General features: G+C 43.3%; 1 protein-coding gene and 1 long non-coding RNA gene across 2 annotated transcripts in view; one reads left to right on the top strand and one right to left on the bottom strand.

The window, feature by feature from the left end:
• LOC141992584 (aldo-keto reductase family 1 member A1) overlaps positions 1–24,060 on the top strand; it is a 107,034-nt gene that overhangs the window by 11,130 nt on the left and 71,844 nt on the right. Inside the window, exons 2-3 of the mRNA XM_074961854.1 lie at positions 3,554–3,748; positions 6,175–6,327. Coding sequence (XP_074817955.1) covers positions 3,554–3,748; positions 6,175–6,327 — 348 coding nt within the window. The remainder of the gene's footprint in view (positions 1–3,553; positions 3,749–6,174; positions 6,328–24,060) is intronic.
• Positions 13,532–20,192, bottom strand: LOC141992984 (uncharacterized). The gene is made up of 4 exons (XR_012640715.1): positions 20,047–20,192; positions 18,688–18,721; positions 17,069–17,118; positions 13,532–13,636 (listed from the first exon to the last, which is right to left on the bottom strand). It is a non-coding gene; the product is annotated as an uncharacterized LOC141992984 (long non-coding RNA).

Here is a 24,060-nt window from a genome sequence, read left to right as displayed (position 1 = left end):
CCGGTATAGGGTGGTGTTTATGGGACCATCGCTTATTAGCACTGTAGTGTCCAGGAAGTAGATCTCTTGTGTGGACTGGTCCAGGCTAAGGTTGATGGTGGGATGGAAATTGTTGAAATCATGGTGGAATTCCTCAAGGAATTCCACCTTTTCCATGGGTCCAGATGACGACGATGTCATCAACGTAGCGCAAGTAGAGTACGGGCATTAGGGGACGAGAGCTGAGGAAGCGTTGTTCTAAGTCAGCCATAAAAATGTTGGCATACTGTGGGGCCATGCGGGTACCCATAGCAGTGCTGCTGATTTGAAGGTATACGTTGTCCCCAAATGTGAAATAGTTATGGGTGAGGACAAAGTCACAAAGTTCATCCACCAGGTTTGCCGTGACATTATCGGGGATACTGCTCCTGACGGCTTGTAGTCCATCTTTGTGTGGAATGTTGGTGTGGAGGGCTTCTACATCCATAGTGACCAGGATGGTGTTATCAGGAAGATCACTGATGGATTGTAGTTTCCTCAGGAAGTCAGTGGTGTCTCGAAGATAGCTAGGAGTGCTGGTAGCATGGGGCCTGAGGAGGGAGTCTACATAGCCAGACAATCCTGCTATCAAGGTGCCAATGCCTGAGATGATGGGGCGTCCAGGATTTCCAGGTTTATGGATCTTGGGTAGCAGATAGAATACCCCTTCTTGGGGTGTGTCTGTGCGGATTTGCTCTTGTGCTTTTTCAGGGAGTTTCTTGAGCAGATATTGTAGTTTCTTTTGGTAACCCTCAGTGGGATCAGAGGGTAATGGCTTGTAGAATGTGGTGTTGGAGAGCTGCCTAGCAGCCTCTTGTTCCTATTCCGACCTATTCATGATGACAACAGCACCTCCTTTGTCAGCCTTTTTTATTATGATGCCAGAGTTGTTTCTGAGGCTGTGGATGGCACTGTGTTCTGCACGGCTGAGGTTATGGGGCAAGTGGTGCTTCTTTTCCACAATTTCAGCCTGTGCTCATCTGTGGAAGCACTCTATGTAGAAGTCCAGTCTGTTGTTTCGACCTTCAGGAGGAGTCCACTCAGAATCCTTCTTTTTGTAGTGTTGGTAGGAAGGTCTCTGTGGGTTAGTATGCTGTTCAGAGGTGTGCTGGAAATATTCCTTTAGTCGGAGATGTCGAAAATAGGATTCTAGGTCACCACAGAACTCTATCATGTTCGTGGGGGTGGAGGAGCAGAAGGAGAGGCCCCGAGATAGGACAGATTCTTCTGCTGGGCTAAGAGCATAGCTGGATAGATTAACAATATTGGTGGGTGGGTTGAGGGAACCACTGTTGTGGCCCCTTGTGGCATGTAGTAGTTTAGATAGTTTAGTGTCCTTTTTCTTTTGTAGAGAAGCAACGTGTGTGTTGTAAATGGCTTGTCTAGTTTTTGTGACTTGCCCAGGTGACTCCAGAACTCCATCTTGGAGCAGGACTTTGCATAGGAGAGAGGAGGGGGTCTCCACCCACGAGAGAGTCTATTTAAGCCCATGGGAGACCCCTCCATTTGTTGTTCAGTTGGCTAAGGAGATAGCCTCTCCACCCTCAAAGATACCTGAAAGAAACTGGAACAAAAGACGGTAACTACAGGGGGTGTGAGTGATTGCTGGACCCAGACTAGAAGGAGATTAGTCTGTGAAAGGAAACTTACTGGAACTGCTGAGGTTTTGTCTGTATTCAGTTTTATTAGACATAGACTTGGGGTTTTATTTTATTTTGCTTGGTAATTCACTTTGTTCTGTCTGTTACTACTTGGAACCACTTAAATCCTACTTTCTGTATTTAATAAAATCACTTTTTACTTATTAATTAACCCAAAGTATGTATTAATACTTGGGGAGGGGGGGAACAGCTGTGCATATCTCTATCAGTGTTATAGAGGGCAAACAATTTACGAGTTTACCCTGTATAAGCTTTATACAGGGTAAAACGGATTTATTTAGGGTTTGGACCCCATTGGGAGTTGGGCATCTGAGTGTTAAAGACAGGCACACTTCTGTAAGCTGCTTTCAGTTAAGCCTACAGCTGTTAGGAGACGTGGTTCAGACCTGGGTCTGGGTTTGCAGCAGGCTAGCGGGTCTGGCTCAAACCAGGCAGGGTACTGAAGTCCTAAGATGAAAGGGCAGGAAAGCAGGAACAGAAGTAGTCTTGGCACATCAGGGGGCAGCTCCCAAGGGGGTTTCTGTATTCCAATCCATCAAGGTGGCACTTGTGTGCCAAGACAAGGCACTGGGAGCTGCCACCTGATGTGCCAAGACTACTACTGCTCCTGCTTTCTTATTCAGTCAGCTTAGGACTTCAGTGCCCTGCCTGGTTTGAGCCAGACCCACTAGCCTGCTGCAAACCCAGACCCAGGTCTGAACCACGTCTCCTAACAGCTGTAGGTAAACTCGTAAATTGTATACTGGGTAAATTCGTAAATTGTTTGCCCTCTATAACACTGATAGAGAGATATGCACAGCTGTTTGCCTCCTCCCCCCAAGTATTAATACATACTCCGGGTTAATTTAATAAAATCACTTTTTACTTATTAATACAGAAAGTAGGATTTAAGTGGTTCCAAGAAGTAACAGACAGAACAAAGTGAATTACCAAGCAAAATAAAATAAAACCCCAAGTCTATGTCTAATAAAACTGAATACAGACAAAACCTCACCAGTTCCAGTAAGCTTCCTTTTACAGACTAATCTCCTTCTAGTCCGGGTCCAGCAATCACTCAGACCCCCTGTAGTTACTGTCCTTTGTTCTAGTTTCTTTCAAGTATCTTTGAGGGTGGAGAGGCTATCTCCTTAGCCAGCTGAAGACCAAATGGAGGGGTCTCCCACGGGCTTAAATTGACTCTCTCTTGTGAGTGGAGACCCCCTCCTCTCGCCTATGCACAATCCAGCTCCAAGATGGAGTTCTGGAGTCACCTGGGCAAGTCACATGTCCATGCATGACTCAGTTTTTACAGGCAGAAGCCATTGCCCACGTGGTATCTTGAATGTCTCTGGGAAGACTTCTTATATGGATTGGAGCCTTCCAAGATGCATTGTTCCTTAAGTGCTTCTTGATTGGGCACTTAACTTTGCAAATTCCTTTCCCCAGGAACTGACCAAATGCTCTACTAAGGTTATTTAGAAATCAAGCCAGTACATGGCCAATATTCATAACTTCAAATACAAAAATGATACATGCATACAAATAGGATTAATAGATTCAGTAGGTCATAACCTTTACATAGATATGTTACGTGGCATCTACAGCATAGAACATATTCCAGTTATGTCATATATCCATAAGCATATTTCCATAAAGCCTTATGGGGGCACCATCACAGAGGTGACCATAGACCATAAACCCCGACATGAAATGCTCCCTCGTGATTTGAATGGAAGGCAGTGCATTCTGGGATCTGTAGCCTGGGCAGGCTGCACATCTGTATTACGTATGAAGATAGCCGCAGTCTCTTTCATGTTTTGAAATTCTGCGCAGCCCTGGTAGGACAAAATCTAGGTGTCTTTGTTCTAATGGATGTTTGTCTTTATTTGCTGTAGGTTGGGTGGTACAATGCTGTTCTTCAGCCGTCCTTTCACCTCCAGTACTCCGAGGGCGCACTGGCATTCGTTGTCCTCAGCACCCCCTCGATGTTTGACAAAGCCTTTAAACCCTTCGTGAACAAACAGCTGCTGAAAAAAATCAATGACCCAGTGGATCAATGCATTTCTTATCATCTGTCACTTGTGAAGGAGGTAAGAAACTTTGAAAACAGTGTCTTCTTGCTAATGAGAGTGTGGCCTAGTGGCTAGAATGGGAGACTGGGAGTCAGAACCCTTGGGTTTATTTCTGTTTCTGGCTGTGTTCGTGACCTTGGGAAGTCACTTATCTTCTCTGTGCCTCAATTTCTCAATCTGTAAAATGGCAATGATATTGACCTATTTTATGGGCAGAGAGTTTGTGACTGAGGTTTTTTTTTAAGTGCTTTGGGATCCTCAGATGAAAGATGAGAACTGCACAGTATTATTCATGCTGCCAGGCTCACGGTAAGAGTACCCAACAGGGTGTCAACTTCCTTTTCTCTCTTACGCAGCCTCTTTTATCATTACATCCTTGGTGTGGGCATGGATTAAAAACACAAAGCTGTTGTTGGATGGTTTCACGGGTTGGGGTGATGGTGTTCACCAGGTCATACAGAAAGTCAACCTGGGTCTACCCCACCATAAGGAGAATGGACCTGAAGGAGTTGTGAGTGAAAGCGTCAAAAAGCTCAAGGCAGGAGTCAGACATCTGAGAGAGGAAGATATGGCTGACAACTGACACAAGCCTCAATCTATGCTTTGGCGGGGGCTGCACCTCAGTGCTGGAGCTGAGTCGTGGGACTGGATGTCCTTTTCCTTGTGGTACCGGAATCCAACAGGACATCTGGGGCCTGATCCAAAGCCCAGTGAAGTCATTGGAAAGACTTCCAATGACCAGAGGCGGATTAAGGTTTCCTGGGGCCCTGGGCCAAAGCAAGTGGGGTCCCCTCCCGACCCCTTCCTCCTGCGGCCCCACCCACAGCCCCACCCTTTTCTGCTCCTTCCCCAGGGCCTGCCCCTGTTCCACCATCCGCCACCCCCCCCAAACACAGGCACCGTCTGCCCAGTGGCTATTCTACCACTAAATCTGCCACTGACTGCACTGAACTTTAGAACAGTCCCTTAGAGGAGATCATCCTGCTGAACAGATCCTGCAAGTATGTATATAAATAAATACCTCAGTAACTACAGAAGGGAGCTTGCTGACAGAGAGGTCCTCAGAGCCTTTATTTCTACTTCTATAACCACTGCAAACCTGGACTGAGACGCTGTAAATCCTCAAAACTGCATAGGAGTTTTTGGTATTGGTGATACCCCACATTATGACTTTAGAGATCATGGAGTGCCAGAAGATTTCAGGATGGAGACATACAAAAAAAATTAAAACTTTCCCACTGAATATCTCCATTAATCAGACTGCATTGGCTATACACCAGTATCTTTAAACGTAATTCAGTAATACAGTGCTGGAAGACTGCAAGACTCACTATGTAATCCTTGTGTCCCCTTAATTCTCCATTTCTGGGTGGCTAGCATCTCCCCTGCAGGAGCTGACTTCCTTTCAGGTGAGCCCAGGGATTTAGGTTGCAGTTCTTCCCGCAGTTCACTGTGATCACCTTAGCAAGTCTGACTTTAGTCCAGCACCTGCAGACCTGAGGGCAATGACAGTGTTAATCAGTGACCAGCCAGCCTCAATAAAGCACAGTATTTGATCAGAACAAAAGCATTACTGAAAAAATATATGATATAACAAATGGCTTAACCCACATGCTTACCAGGTATCTCCACATAAGACCTTGGTAGATTTCAAAGTACTTAGGTTTAAACCTTTCTGCAGGATCTGCCCTTTGTCACATGTCAGTTCTTGGACGTAGTCAGTGTGACCCCTCAGGTTGGTCACATTATACAATTCTCATTTCTTTGTTTGCTAGCCGCCTTCAATCAGTTAAACCAGGATATGCCATTCCCGGGGGGTGGGGCCTCTCTAGATTTGTTTCCCTGTCCAAGGGTTTGCATTAATTATCCTCCAGTGATTTGAGTTCTAGTAGGAAACGCCTGCAATTCCCCCAGCCCAGACAGGTACATCTTTATAAAGCTAATACAGTCTTTGAGTATTCTGATTCTATAGCTCAGTTCACAGGTTGATAGTTCACTGCATTGCTTGTCCTGTTTTAAAGAAGACATTAATCCCATTGTGCTGGCAGGTTACAATACAAGGTCAGAGGGGAAACTGAGACATAGATATCTTTTCATAAAAATAAATCGGAAGTTTCCCAGTTCTCCAGTGTCCACTAGATGTACTGAGTTCTATCTTGGGAAAGGAAGAGAGGAGGGACATGCCAAAAAACTCCCTTATAAGGGAATGAAACTCATTAATAATGCACCTTTCACTGTAGAGTCAAGGCGCTTAGTATCTGGAAATGCAGGATCACTCAGAAGTCATATACAGAACAGGGTGTGATCCTGCAAGCCCATTGATTAGAAAGGGGGAGTTCAGTAGCCAGATGAGGGAGGGAGCTTCAAACCCATTCCACGAATTTCCAATGTGCCTGTAGCCAACACTTTTCAGTCATTCTGAGCTGATACTTTTCTTCCTCCAGAGTCTCCCTGATCAGAGGGTGGACATCATCTATGATTATGAGATCCTGCCAAACCGGAAGCCCAAGTTTCTGGCCCAGACAGCTGCCCATGTGGCTGGAGCAGCATATTACTACCAGAGGAAGGATGTGAGGTGTGATCCCTGGGGAGAAAAGGTAAGCGATGAATCATAGCCCAAGAGTCCCTCGGGAGCACCTGAATGTAAAACTTTTGTTGACTCACTGATTCCTTCCTCAAGGGACTCATGAGGCATAAATGTGATAGTTATTTGAAGTGTGTCTGCCAAGGAGTCGGGAATTCTTTGGAGTGGTACAATGGGCATAACTAGGTGAAGAGCGATGAAATTGAGCAGAGGAAAATGGAGGCTAAATAGGAGGGGAAATGTCCTGATCAATGAGATTTATTACCTTCTAAGGGAAGAGGTGGAAGACCAATTGCCTGGGACATCTAAATCTAGCCTAGACAAAAGCAGAGGCAAATGTAGCATAGGAAAAATCCTGGCTGAGGATAGGCAAAATGTGCTAGAGAACCAAATAGGCCTTTTCCATGTCTCTGTGCCAAATCCTGCGATCCTTACTCAGGCAAAACTTGCGCTGTGTTCAATTTTTATTTTGCAATTTTAACAAGAGGCTCCCGAGATCCCCCTTCCAGCACATCTATTTGGGGGTGTGAGGGAGAGGGGTGCGTGCACATGCAGGTGTGTGAACCAAGTAAAGGGAATCAAATGTAATAATGCTTCAGAGTATAAGGTTAGGAGGTTTCAGAGTAACAGCCGTGTTAGTCTGTATTCGCAAAAAGAAAAGGAGTACTTGTGGCACCTTAGAGACTAACCAATTTATTTGAGCATAAGCTTTCGTGAGCTACAGCTCACTTCATCGGATGCATACTGTGGAAAGTGTAGAAGATCTTTTTATACACACAAAGCATGAAAAAATACCGGAATTCCTCTTCTCATACAGTACAGCATCACTTGGCCATGTGCATTAGAGGTTCTCTCGAAGTCCCAGAGACTAGGCACTGCTTGAGACAAGGCCAACCCTTAGATCTAGAACAGCACGTCTCATACCATTTCTTTCTTCTTTTCAGAAGATCTATGGTGTTTGTATCCATCCCCGGTATGGAGGCTGGTTTGCTATCCGAGGTCTCCTCATATTCCCAGATGTTCAGGTGCCATTCCTGGAGCAGGTTGCTCCTGTTGATTGTGTGGCCTCGGAGGAGAAGCGAATAGAGCTGCTGGAAAAATTCAATTTCCACTGGCGGGACTGGAGCTATAGGGATATCATTAAAGTGAAGGAACGGTACTCGGAGGAGCAGAAAGCCTACTTTGGAGCTCCTCCAGCAGAAAGATTCAAACTGCTAGAGCTGCAAGGAGTTCTCCAGAGAAGTACGTTTTACTGAGTAACACCGTTCCGAGTGTGGGGCAGGGAATGAACAGAGTGCAGCTCACAGATGCCCTCATCCTCCATAGCAGTTATGAAGGAGTGTGTGACGGTTCAGAGTTGGGAGATTCCATGTGAATCAGTACTGGATTTACAATGGCACCATGGTGCTGGGCCCCCGCTCAAAAGGGGCCCCGGCCTGGCACAGCCCGCTCCACTGGCACTGCGCCCGGAGTATCTGGCTCCTCTCTACATCTCCCCTCCCCCCAGCTTCTCCTCTTACCGCTCGCTCCTCTCAGCCAGCTGAGGGTTCCCCTCCGCCCCCGTCACCAGCAGGCTGCCACCAGCAGAGCCAGGGGCAGAGAGGAGCCCTCAGCTGCTGCCGCTCTGGCTGGACCAGTGAGCAACCGCTTCAGGCTCCGCGAGGCTGGGGCCCGCCTCTCCCTGCCACTCTGTGGTAGCGACAGGCTTGGGAAGTTGGAGGCTGCCTCTCCCCCCCCCCCCCCCCCGCCCATGCAAGGAAACGCTTCCTCCACCACAAGCACCATCAGTGCCAGGCTGGTAGGGTTGGGTGGGGCCCCGGGGGACAGGGCCACTCTGTGCTCCTGAGCTTCAGTGGTCCTGCCCCCTTGCATTGTGCTGGGAGGGGAGGATCCCTGCTCTGCGCTGGCTCAGCAGGGTCTTGGGGGCAGGGTGTGGGGGAGTGGGTCTGTGGGGGGGATGCTGGGATGTGAGGGGGTGGGAGGTGCTGGGCAGTGAGGGAGTTTTGTGTATTTTGGGGTGCTAGGCAGTGGGGATCTGTTGGGGGCGTGTTGTGGTGGGGCTGTGGGGAAGGGTACTGACCAGTGGGAGTGATGTGTGTGTTGGGGTGCTGGGCAGTTGTGGTGGGGCTGAGCGCGGGGGGGTGCTGGGCAGAGGTGTTCAGGATACTGTGCATTTGTGTGTGTGGGGGGTGCTGGGCATAGCGGGTCCAAGGGGTGCTGGGGGGGGGGGCAGCATGGCGCTGCATGGACCCACCTCCACAGGGAAGGGGCACACTGGCAGCACAGGGCTGGGAGGGCCAGTGTGCGTCTGGTGACTGCCAGTTTGTAAACAGTGCCCTTGCCCTGTGCGGAGCAGGGCTGCCCCTGCCGTGCCATGCCCCATTGCCCCTGGCTCCAAGGACTGACCTCCCTTTGCCATGTTCCATTGTTCCCAGAGGGGCCCACAAATGTTTGGAGCTGGGCCCGTAAAAAGTTAATCTGGCCTGCATGCTCCATCTCAATCTAGGAGCCTGCCTCTTGGATCAAGATGGAGTATTGCACGCTGGGGTTTGTGGTTTGGCCCCATCTTTTAGAGGAAGGTGGCTGCAGTCTGCTCCGTGTTATAGCTAATTAGAAATGGATTCCTCTGGCTCCTGCTAAGTTACCATTTGCCCTTCAGTTGGGCAGAGTTCAGGCGCCCGTGAGGCTGGGAAATCCAGGCTGCTCTTTAGAAGCACTGATTATTTGTGTTCTAATAGGACTTATTTTTTTACAAAGCTTAGTTATTTTTATTCTATTTAATAATAAGGATTTACTGAATTGTCTACAATTGAATTGTGAAATGACTTGCCTCTTTGTATGACCTCAGAGGGCAGACTTTTTCAAACATCTCTAGCACCTTTTATTCTGTGATACACTCTCTCAGGGGAGTGAATGTTTTAAAGGGCGCTGTCACTTTCAAATCTAATCTTTCTCACTCAGACTAGGAAAGGGAGCTAGTTTAACTTGACTGGAAACCCCTCTTACTACCACCACCACCACCCTAAAATCACAAACAGACAAAACACTTAACACAAATGTGGACACAGTTCAACACATTTAGTTCAATTTTAGGATCCTGCTTCAGCTGTAACTTCACATGGTGAAATGATGCTAAAGCAGTTGCACTGTATCTATGCAGGTGCAGAGAGGGCTTTTCAATCAAGTTAAGCTAGCTCGGTTAGGGGAAAAAAGCCAAACCTTTTTTCTTCTGGTCTTAGACAAGGCCTGAGTTGAAGGTTTTCAAGTACTTCCCTTGCCACAGCCACATTGGGTGTGCGGGGGGACTCAATACGAAAATGGGAAAGCTTCCTAATTGAATGAGTAGAGGGGTATCCTCAAAGCTCACCATACATGAAATGCTGCCAAATGTAAACAGGCTGAAAAAAGAGAGTGTCTTTGATTTTCTCTGATCTGTTAGTGATCAGAGGTGTTACTTACATCACTGGGTAAGATATCTTCAGATGGACTGTGTCTTTTTACATTCACTGAGCTCAAAGGAACACTGGAAGTCAGGGATTCATTTATTTAGAAGCTGTTTGTGAGGTCAGAACCTTGTATAATAAGATGACAATTAATGGTGCAATTTGAAAGACTGCTTACTTCTTGGGCTCAATCCTGCAAGGTGCTGAGCACCTTCTCTTTTTCTTGACATCAGCAGGAATGTGGAGGGTGCTCTGCACCTTGTTTGTAATTTGTGCTACAGTTCTGCATTGTTTATTGTTTGGTACCCAGACCCTAAGCTGTCCTTCAGTAGAAGACTTTGCCATAGATCAAAATGAGTTTTGCTCTAAATAGAGCAGTCAATGTGCTCACCAGCTGGGTTGCCTGGTTCAAAAAATCCTCTGTCTCTGCAGCTCATTCTGCTTCTTTGTTACTCTTCTTCCTGAGACCCTCCCCCCGCCAGGTCATGCACAGCTGATATTATATCATGTATTCTGTCAGGGTCTGTGCTCAGCCTAGGTCCTCTCACAGCAGGGCTACAAGCGTCAGTGCCTTTCTGCCCTTCTTCACACAGCCTAGCAGAGTTGGAGCATTCCAGTTCCCAACAGCAAACTATGGGGTTGGGAGACAGGGATTCCCAAATTCTAATCCTAGCTCTGCCATCAGCTCCTCTGCACACCTTCAGACAGGTCACTTTACCTTCCTGTACCTGAATTCCCCAGCTATAAATTTGGGAAATATCCCAAGCCCTTCCAAAGGTGAGCGATAATCTTCACCAGTGAAGATTAGCGCTAGTTGTTGAAATGGTACTAACCTTATTTCAAGGTAACATTTGATACACTAATATACTGAGGCACATAGCTTAGCAGTGCCTTGACGAGGATACTGTTACGATAATTTGCTTTATGGGCTTTTATTACAACACTAATTTCTATGAAGTTTATGGGCAAGATTGGAATTGCAGGTAACAAGTTCTTAGGCAGTTTTTTGCATACTCAGCTTAGGCCGAGATTGCGTAAACTATCGTTTGCCTTGTCTTCTGCCTTGGACCCTTCATTACTTTAGCTTTCTACAAGAAAAACAAGGACTGTAGTTGATTGTTACAAAGTAATTGTGGATATACTTTCTGGTGAGCTTCAGGAGACACTAGAAGCAGCTTGGAATCATTCTGCATATTTGGGGTTATTGCTATATTAATATATTTGCATATGTCAGAGAGCAATTTGGCTATGACTAATCATTGTGTGGTTGTGGGATTATGAGTATTTAAATTCTAAATTTCTGACTTCAGAATTACTTATGGTTGAACTGTTACATTTTATTTGTTGATAGGAATACAACTGACTTGGAATATAATAATGGCTCATATTAAAGGAACCACATTAGTATGCAGACCACCCTCCCAGAATAATATAGAATGGAACTAGGTACCACTTTGTGATCAAACTTTGGTTTATTGTTTGAGTTGTTACCCGTTTGCCCATGTTGAACTCTTTGTGTTGAAATTAATTCAATAAATAGTAATGCTGCTATATTCATCGGTATTTTACTTTTTTAACTTATTTACCTCTATATTTTATTTTGGTTATTGAAACTTAGAAATGTCTAAATATAGTCGTGAGTACTGAGCTTAATTTTGCGTAAGCAACACGATACTCAGTGAATTTGTTGGGGAGCTTGAGATGCTTAACCAAGAACTGACCTTTGTGTTTTTGACACTCTGAAAATATTTACACCCCTTAGACGTAGAAGCAAACCGTTTCTAAATGTGAGAGAAAGTAGGAGGTGGGATGCAGGCAAGGTATGACAACAGGCACGGTCAGAGTTTTTTAAAAAAACAAAGTTTGTTCGGGGTATGGCGAGGCGGAGTGGCTTCCCTCTGAACCTGAGGGAGCACTACACTCCCCTGGTGGGCAGAGCCAGCGCAGCCCCACCTCCCATCAGAAGCAAAGGGGCGTGACAGGAAGTATAAAAGGCGGGCCCTGCGGCTCTGTTGGACTGGAGCCACCGGAGGAGGCAAATGTCTCCTGCCCACTGCTGGGGCTGGAGCCTAAGGAGGACCCCTGCTGCGTTGAGGACCTACATGAGCTGCCAGAGCCACCAGGTGACCAGGGCACAGAAGAGCTCCCAGGACAGCCAATAGCAGAGTACCCCGTGGAGATGGAAGATGACCCCGAGCCACAGGTACACCACAAGGGGAGAGTAGGAAGGTGCCCAGGGACACCAGACTGTAGTTTCGTTGTGGTGTTGCCTGAACCCCAATCAGTGTTTTGGACGGATCCCCACTGGTCCAGTGGGACAGAATACACCGTCACTGTTGGGGTCCTGGCCTGGGACCTGGTGGAGTAAGGTGGACCCCGGTGCCCCTGCTCCCCCTCCCCCCACCGGTGGCTACCTCCCCCCACCTTAGGCCAAGAGGCCTGCGTTTGTCTGCCATCTGCCTGATTTAAGACGACAGGCGAGAGACTGTTTGGTGCTCCACCCTGCCTGAGGGCCTGAGCCCTGTGGACTGTTTGTTTGCTGGCTGCCTTAGCCCGGAGGCCTAGGCAAAAGCCTGCTCCATGCTCTGCCTGCCAGAGGGCCAGAGCTGTAGACTGTTTGTTTGCCAGACACAGTGACACAGAGTGGCCTCCCTCTGAACTTGAGCCTGAGGGACCACTACAAGGGCTAAATCTACTTTATTTGTGAGTACCTTACCAGATCACTTGTATAACAAGAAACTAAAATGTCAGTGAGTACCACAGGAGGATTTAATTTTTTTTGGTCCTGTAATAATTTAGAGTTGTTAATGATCCATGAAAGCCTCTAGTACCCAGCAAGATATCATCGATAGTTGGTAACTTTTCTTCAGTAGCTCAGTTGTAATGCTGGAGTCCTGCAGATCTGATCAATAATTATTAGAATTCTAATTTGCTAAAGCTATTCCTGTTCATCTTTGTTATATTTGTCCTGATGCTTTGATTACAGCATAGGAAAATAAATCCTTAGAAGTGCTGAGCACCTAGAACTCCCTTTGATTTAAGTAGGATTGGTAAATGCTCTCCATCTTTCAGGAACTGTCCCTTCAATGTTGAGTGTATCAAAAACCTGACTAGGAGAGCTGCATCAGAGTGCATGCTCCTTGTGCTTGTGGCACTCGTCCAATTCCATGGAGCTCTAGAGGAGAGTGACAGCTCTCTAATCATGAATTACTCAGTCCAACTCTGGATGACTTCAAAGGGAATTGGATTGTATCTTTTATGCCTTTTAGTAACCAATTGATTGAGCATCACTGTTGTAGGTGGTCACTTTCCTTTCCTGCTAGATGGGGGTATAACACCAAGACAGTCTTACAGAAGTAAATAAAAGTTCAATATATATATAGGGGATTAAAGGGAACCCCACTGTGAAACTTTAAGACCTGTAGGGCAGAGTCTGACCTGTTGGGGCAAGGTGAGGAATGAATCATTCTTGGACACCACCATGAAAATGTAGTTAGCTGATTTCAAATGTCAAATTTAATGGAAGCACTTAAAATTCAGTAATGAAAAACACCAAGCCTAGCTGTTCAGTTGTATTTTGTAGACAAATTTATTTTTTCATAACACCTTTTATTTATAAATGTTCATAAAATAAGTTACTTTTTCCCTTTAAAAACAGTCTGAGTATGTTAGAAATGGAGACTGAAAAGATTTAAAAACAGCTGCTTGAACTAAATTCCTTCTTCAGTTTGAAAATAAAAATCTCTTCAGTATATTTCAAACAACCAAAATACTTCTTGTGGGCTTAACTGAATTCAAAATACTTGCACATGCATAAATTCCTTATTTATTCTTCTTTTTCTTTGATATCTTCCTTTTTCTTGTAGCTTCATCATTGACCTTAAAGGAAAAAAATGCAAGTTTTTATATAAGAATTGAATAAATGGTGACAACTATTGATTAGACAGGTGCCTGTTATAAGATGAACACCAAAAAATATGGAAGAAGATAACTGAGGGCCTAGTCTTTCTCCCACTGAAGTCAACCAGAGTTTTGCCACTAACTTGAGTTGTGGAAGAGTAGGCACTTATTTTATGGATTTCGACCAGGGGGCTGGAGATTTCCTGGAGGATTCCCTAATCTCCACTTTCTTACTCCTCCTTGTTGCAGCAATGCTCCCTCTGAGTGAAAATGGCTGTATACCATCAGTGCCACTGTGCGTGTGAGCCAGAAGTGTTCACTTGAGGCAATCGCTGCCTGTAGGGGCTGAGCACTCTCTTTCTACAGTGCTGGACCAAGGGATCGTGGGACCAAAGTCTGGATCCACATGGTAGTTTGACTGGCTTGTCACCCTTTGTCAGAAGCGTAATTTTTATTGTATACAATATTGTATAAGTGGACTCCTCATTATGGTGGCCAGAAACTTTGGTGACTATTAAACGTGGGCTAAATCCTGGAAAACATTCACTGACTTCAAAGGAAGTTTGAGCAAACCCTGAACGAGGAGTTCTGTGTTTGGTTATTAACAGATTTCCCGGCACTTATGAGTACTTTATTTGTCCAACCCCATGCAAAGAGTAGCATTAAGAATAATGAGACTGACAGTTGACTTTACAGACTGTGGTTCCAAATCTGCTTGCTTTTAAATGAAAGGGAGTACTGCCATTAACTTCAGTGAAAGCCAGCCCTAATACTGCAGCCTTTACTCTCTCTCAAATACTCCTGCTGAAGTCATAGTGAGTTCTTACATGATTGGGTTTTGCAGGAGCCAGTCCTTTAAAGTGTGCTGAAATTTTACAGCATGAAGAAATTTTCTATATATATTTAAAATAACAACCCAAAAGAATAGATACGCTTTTAGCACAACATGGCAGGACTGAGTGTTTTTTCCATGTGGGAGACCCAAATACAGGCGGGGCAGCAGGAATCCAGCTTTGCCCAACAGCGAAGCTTGCATATTATCACACACACAAAGAGCTTCCAGAAGGGCATGGAGTTTACTGCTAAATGGGAACAGCAGAAAACCCTCTTTTGGGGATCTGGTAAGTACATTGATTTCAGTTGTCTTCAATTTTACCACCTAATCCTAACTTGCTTAAATTCAAAAAGCATGTATTCACTTGAAAGATTTATGATTTATAGAAGTAAATTTTCAAAGGCACAGAAGTTACATGCACAAATCATGTAATTTCTTAATGATAATTTTGTGTACAACTTCCAAGCTCAGTTGTTAAAGTGATTCCTTCACAAAATCTTTAAGAAACGTCTGTGGAGACCAGCATAATCTATTTCCATTCTCAGCATTGTGATTTTTGACTGGGGCTGGAGCCATGCCTGGAAAAGCTTGGGAATTTCAATCCAGTTTGAGGGAAAATTCCCCCTGATTGGCTGCCTTGTCCACTTTTCAGCCTCTGGGGAAGAGCCTCCAATCAGAACTGTTACAAGAAGCAACCAGGAACTTTTTGAGGAGTGGAGAGGGAGCTGGCAACACTACTCTTATAGGAGGGAGTGGGGAGCAGACAGACCCCAGCAACTCAGGGAGGCCTGGCTCTCTGGGCCTCCTTCCCTGCTGTGAACAATAGATCAGTTTGTTCTCTGCTCTACCCCCTCCTCTCTTCATCCCTGCCACACCAAGCTTGAGAAGGGGATGAAGAGCCTCTGGAGCTGCCCCCTTCCAGCCCTGGGAAGAGAACACTGCTGCAGCTGCTTCCCCAGGTCCAGGAGAAGGGAGGTGAAGAACCTCTGCAGCAGCAGGAGGAGCAGAGGTGGGGGTAAGGGGCAGACAGATACGGGAACTGGAGAGACAGGATTCATGGATGGGTTGGCAGGGGGCAGAATTAATTGCTGGGCTGGTTTAGGGGATGGGCAGATGTGGGAGTAGACAGATTAATTATAACGTTGGACTTTGGTGTGGAGCTTCCAGCTTCTTACCATCAGGTAGCCAGCAAGAGCTCCTGTAGTTGGGTTCAAAATCACCTAACTCAATAAATCTGGGAGAATTGGCAACACTAATGGTCTCCCGCACCTTGTGGGTGGACAGGCTGTGTTCAAAAATCAAAAGGCAGTTGAAAACCGCAGCATAACCTTTTTCTAAATGTCCCTATTTGGGGGCGATCTCATGATTTTTTTGGTATCTCACCCATGATTTTTGAACTTGTGGCACAGGCAGTACTGCACACAGAACATTTGGAACTGAAAGTTACAACACAACTTTACTACAAAAGCTAACATAGTCTTAGGGTTAGATCCTTGCTCCTACTCCAGCCCCTTTACATTGGGGAAAAGGGCCAGGGTGGCATAAAGGGCTCTATAAAAGCCTTGGATCCAGCGGAGGGAGGATTGCCCAATACTGGAACTGTGGAAGGCAGCTAAAAGGCTGACTTCTGGACAATCCAGCAGCTGGGCTAGGGACAGGGCTGGAGCAGGAGGGAGCACTAAGGAGATTCTAGGAAGGCCTTCTACCCATGTGTCATGGAGTCATGGGGTATGGTTGATGTCCCAGCCTGTAACCAGTCTCTGGGGAATGACCCCTTTAGTGGGCCAGGAGTGGACCCAAGGATCCACACAGTTCCAGAAGGGCAGGCCCGTGACCTCCATGACTCCTGAGACTGGTCCTTTAGCACCAGGATCTTTGTGTCTTTCTGTGGCTCCCTGCAGCAAATCCAGCCAAGCCAGAGTCCTGCAGGAGCTTGCACTGTGTCCCTTCAGGACGCGATGCTCTCAGTTAGAAGCCTTGATGATATAACATCAATGATAGAAATGTAGTTAAAACAGAATACAAACATCAGACAAATAGGATTATTCTGCTCAGTTTTTACTATACAACTAATTTCACAATGACTAGAAAACAGTAAAGGCTAAATTCTATGCTGGTACCCAAGGGAAGAGAGGGGTCAAGTGGTCAAGCAGTCAAACTATATGACAGCTCAAGTCTCACTAATCCTCGCAGTGGCTTCTGATATACATGGCCATGGGAAATCTTGACAGGAAAATTGTAGGCTTGTATACACAACACCCCATGATTGCATGCCCATAATGAGTGAAGTTTCAATGACGAGTCAGGTTTGGCCGAAAGTCCAGTCCAGTGAGAGAGTACCCTATTCAGGTATAAGCCAGCACTGCTTACTATGCATACACTGGGCCTTTAAGAAGTAGCAGCAAAGCACGCCTTACAGCATAATGAGCAAGCCCCATGTTGACAACCCATTCTCTTACAGCAGGATAACTATGCTATTATGACTATGTACTTTACAGCATGTTTGATTACACAGAGTGTTTGTGCTTTGGCTTGTATGGGGCCAGGATTTGGCTCTAAATAGACTATGAACATACCTTGTGGTATTTATCAACAAATTCCTCTTCAGATCCTGGTGGTTCATATTCTAAAAAAGACATTTATAAAAATACATTTATCTTTTACTCCAGTGAAATTTATTCTACTTTGTACACTAAAAGTTCTGCTATTCAGAAAAAAGAAAAGGAGTACTAGTGGCACCTTAGAGACTAACCAATTTATTTGAGCATTTATTTGCTCAAATAAATTGGTTTGTCTCTAAGGTGCCACTAGTACTCCTTTTCTTTTTGCGAATACAGACTAACATGGCTGCTACTCTGAAACCTGCTATTTAGAAGAATTTTTTTTTAATTATTTGTATTTGTTTATATTCATGGACATTATGCTCATCACTAGTACATCAACACTTTTAAACTATTTTTGTATTGCTACCTTGAGTCCTGTGAGGTAGGTAGGTATATTATCCCCATTTTACATCTGGATAAACTCAGACACAGAGAGGTAAAATGATTAAGATCACATATGAAGTTTGTGGCAGAACAAGAAACAGAAATCAGGTCTCCTGACTCCCAGTCCTATGCCCTAGACACACGACTTTTTTTTCCTATGTGAAATGCTCTGATATTAAAAATAAATATTGAATTTAGCAAGTTCTTTCAATCAAGAAGCCTTCACCAGGAATTTTCTAAACCGGCAAATGGAATGATATATAATTTGTTATGGTGATCTAGTGGTTGAAAGGTCTTTATTTTTGATTCTGCATCAGTTTTAAGATAATCTTTTTTTTCTATATTTAAAAATGACATCTTCATTATCAACAAGACAGCAGTTCTTTATTACACCATAATTATGATTTCCTGGTTTAATATTCAGATTGTGCTTCCCTTTAGACTACATATATTAAAATATCCAGAATACAGGTGCCATGAATTTTTGAGTGGGGAAAGATAGGAAAAAGTGGTCTTAACGCAACTTCTCCATTGGTGCTGAAGTGTCTCATGGCGTTCTCTAACAACCCACTCTGTGCAACTGTGTATGAGTTTGGCCTGTTACTTCACACAACTACCACCACTACTGTTTCTCCTTCATATGGGTGCTCCATCCACTGGTGAAAGGGGCAGTATTTGCTTTTTTTTTTTTTCTGGTGGCATCATTACACATTTATTCAAATTGTATCATTTGATGTGAAAACATAAGAATCAATGAAAAATTAAAATAAGACCCAAGCTCATATTTCAAACTGTAAATATGGTAAAACTGTGTCCAGCAAGGACTTGGTTATAATGATGGATTTACATTTTCAGTAGCTTGTGTGTATGATGTTTACATGACCATCGGTCACAGTCCTAAAGGTAAAGTAAATGGTGCCAAAAATTACATATGGTTCTATTCTGCTCCCATTGAAATAAACAGCAAAACTCTCATTGGCTTCAAAGGCAGCAAGCGCAGGCTTTAAATCTGTATATCAGCTAAAAACTAGTGTAATCTTAAAATAAGAGAGAAAGAAGAAATGCCTTTTTAAAATGTAAAATAAACACCATTACAAATCTCGACCTGTACATTCAAATGTAACACAGATAAAAAACATAATAAATAAATGCATTGTGCAAAATCTAAATACATGTATTTAGATCTAAACAAAGAACATGGAGCCTACCTGTATTAATGTATTCTCCTAAAGGATCCAGCCTCTTCAAAGGAAACAAGTACAAAGAGACTTTTATTAAAATGCAATATTTGACATGAACCAGGATTAAAACAGGTATCACCATACCTTGTAATTTGAAACATATTATACATGGTATGAGCCTAAGAAGTCCAACAGGAGGTGACATCACTACATTGAGAGTATGAAACCCACTTAGCTGAAGTGGGGGAGGGGGAAGCAATTTAAAACTGTGTTTTTATTTGTACTTGCTAATACCTATTTAACTCAAATACCCTATAAATGTTTGAGAGAAAAAATCTGTGTATTTAAATTAAGCATCCCTGCCTCTTCAATTAAGAGCTGAGAAAGCTCACAATACATGGCTGAGACCTCGGAGTAGTCCTCCAACAAAAACAAAAAAGATAAGGCTTGACATTTCTGAGGTTAGAAACACAACAAACCTTTTTTAAATGTGTAAAAAAATTCTGGCTTTCTTTACCCATCATAAAGAAGAAAAACACCAATTATATAATCAAAGGTTTTTATGAGATTTAGAAGTTGGATTGTAATGTATTTGTAACAAGTAATGAGCCAGAAATGTTGATTTAAAAGTACAGGTGAAAAATGGCATTAAAGGTGAAACAATGAAGTAGTTTAAACTTTTAAGGTGAATAACTCTGTATACAGTATCTAATTATTTATATTACCCTCATCATTGTGCTTATCAGGCTAGTCTACTTATATAATGGACACAAAATCCTCTAGGAGACTCAAGGCCATATTCTCTTTTGAATTAAGGCCTCTTCATGCTACTCTGGCAGTGTGAACAGGCCTCAAAGTAGGGGTAAATCTTTACACTGCCAGAGTGCTGTAAAGGGGCCTTAATGTAAATCGGAATCTGGCCTATAGTTGTGAGGTGCAGTACTGGCTGTTGTGTACTGTATATCTACCTAGGGTTGTCAACTTTCTAACTGCACAAAACCAAACACTCTTACCCTGCCCCAAGGCCCCACCCCTTCTCTGAGGCCCCGCCTCCACCCACTCCAGCCTCCCTCCCTCCATTGCTCACTCTCCCCCATCCTCCCTCACTTTCACTGGGCTGGGGCAGGGGATGAGGGCTCCAGCTGGGGTGTGGGCTCTTGGGTGGGACTGGGGTGCAGGAGAGGGGGCTCAGGGCTGTGGTAGGGGTAGGGGGTTGGTATGTGGGGGGGGGGGTTGGGCACTGGGAGGGAGTTTGGATTCCTACCTGGGGCATGGGGTTGGGGTATGGATGGGGATGTGCGATCTGGGAGGGAGCTAGGGTGAGGGAGGGGGTTCCGACCTGGGGCAGAGGATTCGGGGTGTGGGGTCCAGCCGGACGGCACTTACCTCAGGCGGCTCCCAGTTGGTGGGGCAGCGGGGCTAAGGCAGGCTCCCTGCCTGCCCGCCCTGTCTCCACGCTGCTCCTGGAAGCAGCCGGCAGATCCAGCTTTTAGGCATAGGGGCCAGGTGACTCTGCACAGTGCGCACTACCCACACCCGCAGGTGCTACCCCCTAGTTCCCATTGGCCGTAGCTCCTGGCCACTGGGAGCTGCAGACCCAGTGTTGGGGGCGGGGTCAGCACATGGAGCTTCCCTGATTGTCCCTGCACCTAGGGACCAGACATGCCAGCTGCTTCCGGGAGCTGCGTGGAGTCAGGGCAGGCAGGGAGCCTGCCTTAGCCCTGCTGCGCCACTGACTGGACTTTTAACAGCCCGGTCAGCGGTACTGACTGGAGCCGTGGCACAAGGGTCCCTTTTCGACTGGTGTTCCAGTCAAAAAACGGATGCCTGGCAACCCTATATCTACCACAGCATCCAGTGAAGAAAATCAAACTGTTTCATATTGATGATCATGCCTTCTGTTAGCTGCTTTCCAGAATATATGCATTAAAACACTATGCTACACTGGAAAGCATAGTCTCTTTTTTATTAACAATAATTCATAGGAAAAACAGTAGTAATATTTTCTGTGGTTATTATCCCATGACAGATCAATTGATAATTAAGTTTATAATAATTGTATTACTAGTGGGCTAGAGGAAACAGCTTTTCATGAGCAATTCTATTTATTTTAGAAAAATTTTAAGAAAATGGGATCTTGGAAAAAAATTTACTCAGCCACACCTTGAAAAAGATTCTTTGCCTAATAATTTTTGTGGATGCACATATGAAATATAGTGATGATAAAAAGGAACATGCATTTTTGCTAGATATTTGTACCTGTTCCTTTTCTCTCTCTGCATCTTCTCTACATTCTTTCAGGATACCATGTATATCCATTGAATCTATCCTCTCCTCCTTTTTAATAATCTTCAGCTTTAACATATGGAAAGATGTTTCTATTTCTCCCACCTTCACAAGCACAGGTATGCCTTCGAATAAGATAAACTCTGAGTCTCCCTCTTTAAAGCCAGGAGGCTGGTATTCTGGAGGGGTCACTATTAAAAACAAACACACACCTGAGAGAATCCTCTTGCTCATAAATGCACTACATGAATAATCATTCATCATGATTATTAATAGTAGTAATAGTAGCTCATTTCTAAACATGTGGGCAATTCTATTTGTGTGAACAGTGCTTAATTCCTTTAAACACCAAAAGGAAACAGGTACATATTTAAAAAACACCTATGATTTTCAAATATTTACAATTTAGTTGTCATTTTATTCTGGCATTATGGAGACTGATCAGATGTTTACTTTAAGTACATGTTAAGTGACTAAGGACAAAATGTGGAGTATGAAGATCTATGATGATAAAAATTGAAGGTCATTCCCATGCCTGAAGACTCACTCTCTGATACCTAAAGGAAAATTTAAAACTAATTTTATTAGAGACAGTTCTGCTTTTCATATCATACTTATTTGTAATATAGTAGTGCCTAGAGGCCCCAGTTGGAATTGGCATATCCTTCTGCTGGCACTGTGCAAACACAGAAAGAGCTGGTCCCTACATGGAAGTATTGTATTTGTACTTTAATTGAATTGTCTCGTTAGCACTGACCCCCCCACATGCTAAGGCAACTTCCATCTTTTCATGTACTGTGTGTATACCTGCCTACTGTTTTTTTCCCACTCCATGCATCTGATGAAGTGGGTTTTCGCCCACAAAAGCTTATGCCCAAATAAATTTGTTAGTTTCTAAGGTGCTACAAGTACTCCTCGTTTTTATATTGACAATATAAATACACAAGAGACAAAAGGTGGGAGAAAGCGATGTAAGATATAGGCAAAGTGATAACTGGTACATGTCATATTAATTTTACTTTATTTTTTGTCTTTTTTTTCTCTTTGTGTAAAATGTATGTGTTCCATTCCATTCAGATTTTTTTGTTTGTTTAAATAAAGTTTTACAAATAAATCCCAATACTTGCCATCTGCATAATAAAATAGCTTCATAGTGAGAGAGACATCATAAGGAAGAGAAACAATATTTTCCATCAGAAAATAGAGGTTATGAATTAGAAGAAGACAGGTCCTCTTTATGTCTTCTGTTGCATCATTTGTTACATTAGTTTTCTTATTGCTAGGGGAAAAATAAGTAAGGAGTTGTAAGGATTTATCTGACATTTAAAATTCTTTATATACAGGTTAAAGTAAAACATTCTAGAATACAGATACATATTTTATCATACAGAAGATCACTATTTGCAAGAAGTAAGTCAGGTGTTTCAGTCTTTCTTGAACTGGTGAAATCAAAATATTTGTCACTTGCAATAACTTTAGAAGGGAGAACTAAGTAAATTTACAGTGTATGCTGTAGGTAAGCAGTATGGAATATTGGTATTATTCTAACATTTTTGCTCAAACCTTTCTTACAAATCCCTTTAAAAAATACATTCAATTTGTGTGCATAAATGCTGCTGAATAAAGCACAGATTAATTGTTCAGTGAATCACATCTTAAGATCTTATTTTCCTTTTTTAATGTTTTGTTTGTGTTTCATAGAATTAATTCTGTAGCTATTCACCTGAATACGTCCATCTGTTGTCCCTTTGATGTATATCTCAATTTAAATTGATAAGATTCTATCATGTCCTAAATATGAACAAAAATACGAAATATACTAATTACAAAAGGTAGACTTGATTCCTTCATAGTAGTGTCAGTTATGATCAAGGAGCATTTACTAACCCTTATAAGGTACCTTTAGTGTAATGTAAAACTTGAGCAGCAGTCAACAGATTTATATTTCTAATTTCAAACATTAAAAATTTAAATTGGTTGAACAGAACTTTTTACAGTCTAGACTTTTTAAAAATAAATGTAAAAATAAAATAAGATTACTTTATTTCATAGCAAATTCTTGATTTATAAAACTGGCTGCATAAGCAAATTGATGGGGATCACTGAATATTTCAAAGTAAATGGTTGAAGCTATGTTACTTGAGACATTTAAAAATTTACTGGCCAAAGATCTAAAAAATATACTGAAGGACACAATCCTGCATTGGCTGGTAGATGGACAAGATGACCATGTATTTTTCCCCCATCTATTTGTATTGTATTCTTAGTGTAAGTAACATGTCACTATCGTTTTACTGTTATTTGACTAGATTTATATATTCATAGAGCCTTACATTTGGGTTAGCTGCGTCCTTCTGTACCTGCAGTACATTAAGAAGATACAGCATTTTAAGGAGGGGGGGAGAACAAAAACACATTTTTATTATTCATTTTTATTTAATTTTAATATTTAATCATAATTTTGTTGATACTGCTATAAAAATCAATAAAACATATACATATACTTTTGTGAGTCTCCAGAAGCTCTGCTGTGTTGAAAAATTAATTAATCTAAGTGCTTTGTACATGTGGTGCTAATCTTTCAAGCATAGAAATTCTGATCTGGTAGCACAGCACACCTTTAAATTAGCATCTATTCTTTGATCCAGTCTCCACTTGTAGAAAAACCTCTAACCTGAGGTCAGGAAACCTTAATAGATTGCTCCCACAAAGACAAAGGCACAAAGCTGTACATAGCAGACTTTTTTAATTGGTACATCTTGGAAGAAATAGAAGCATGCCAATAACGTGATTATGATTGGCTCGAATACATTGTGCTAGCAGGTTCTCACTTTTATTTCATACATTGCATAAATGACTATATTAAGCTGAAAGCAACTTATTTTGCAGCCATAGTAGAGCAGGGGAAAAGTCTGATGTCAAGAAAGAGCCACATAATGGAAAATTTGTTAAAGCACAGTAGTTTTCACATTTCTTCCCCTGCCCCCCCGCCTCCACATTCTAATTTCACGCCATTCCTGTTGTTACTGTAATGCCTAGTTACATTAAAATACAGGATAATAAGCTAAAAGAGGTAATTATACTATTGCAGATAATTTTATATTATACAACTGT

The sequence above is a fragment of the Natator depressus genome, chromosome 8 (assembly GCF_965152275.1).
Source record: "Natator depressus isolate rNatDep1 chromosome 8, rNatDep2.hap1, whole genome shotgun sequence".
NCBI classification, from domain to species: domain Eukaryota; kingdom Metazoa; phylum Chordata; order Testudines; family Cheloniidae; genus Natator; species Natator depressus.
This window is presented reverse-complemented; position numbering and strand designations above follow the sequence as displayed.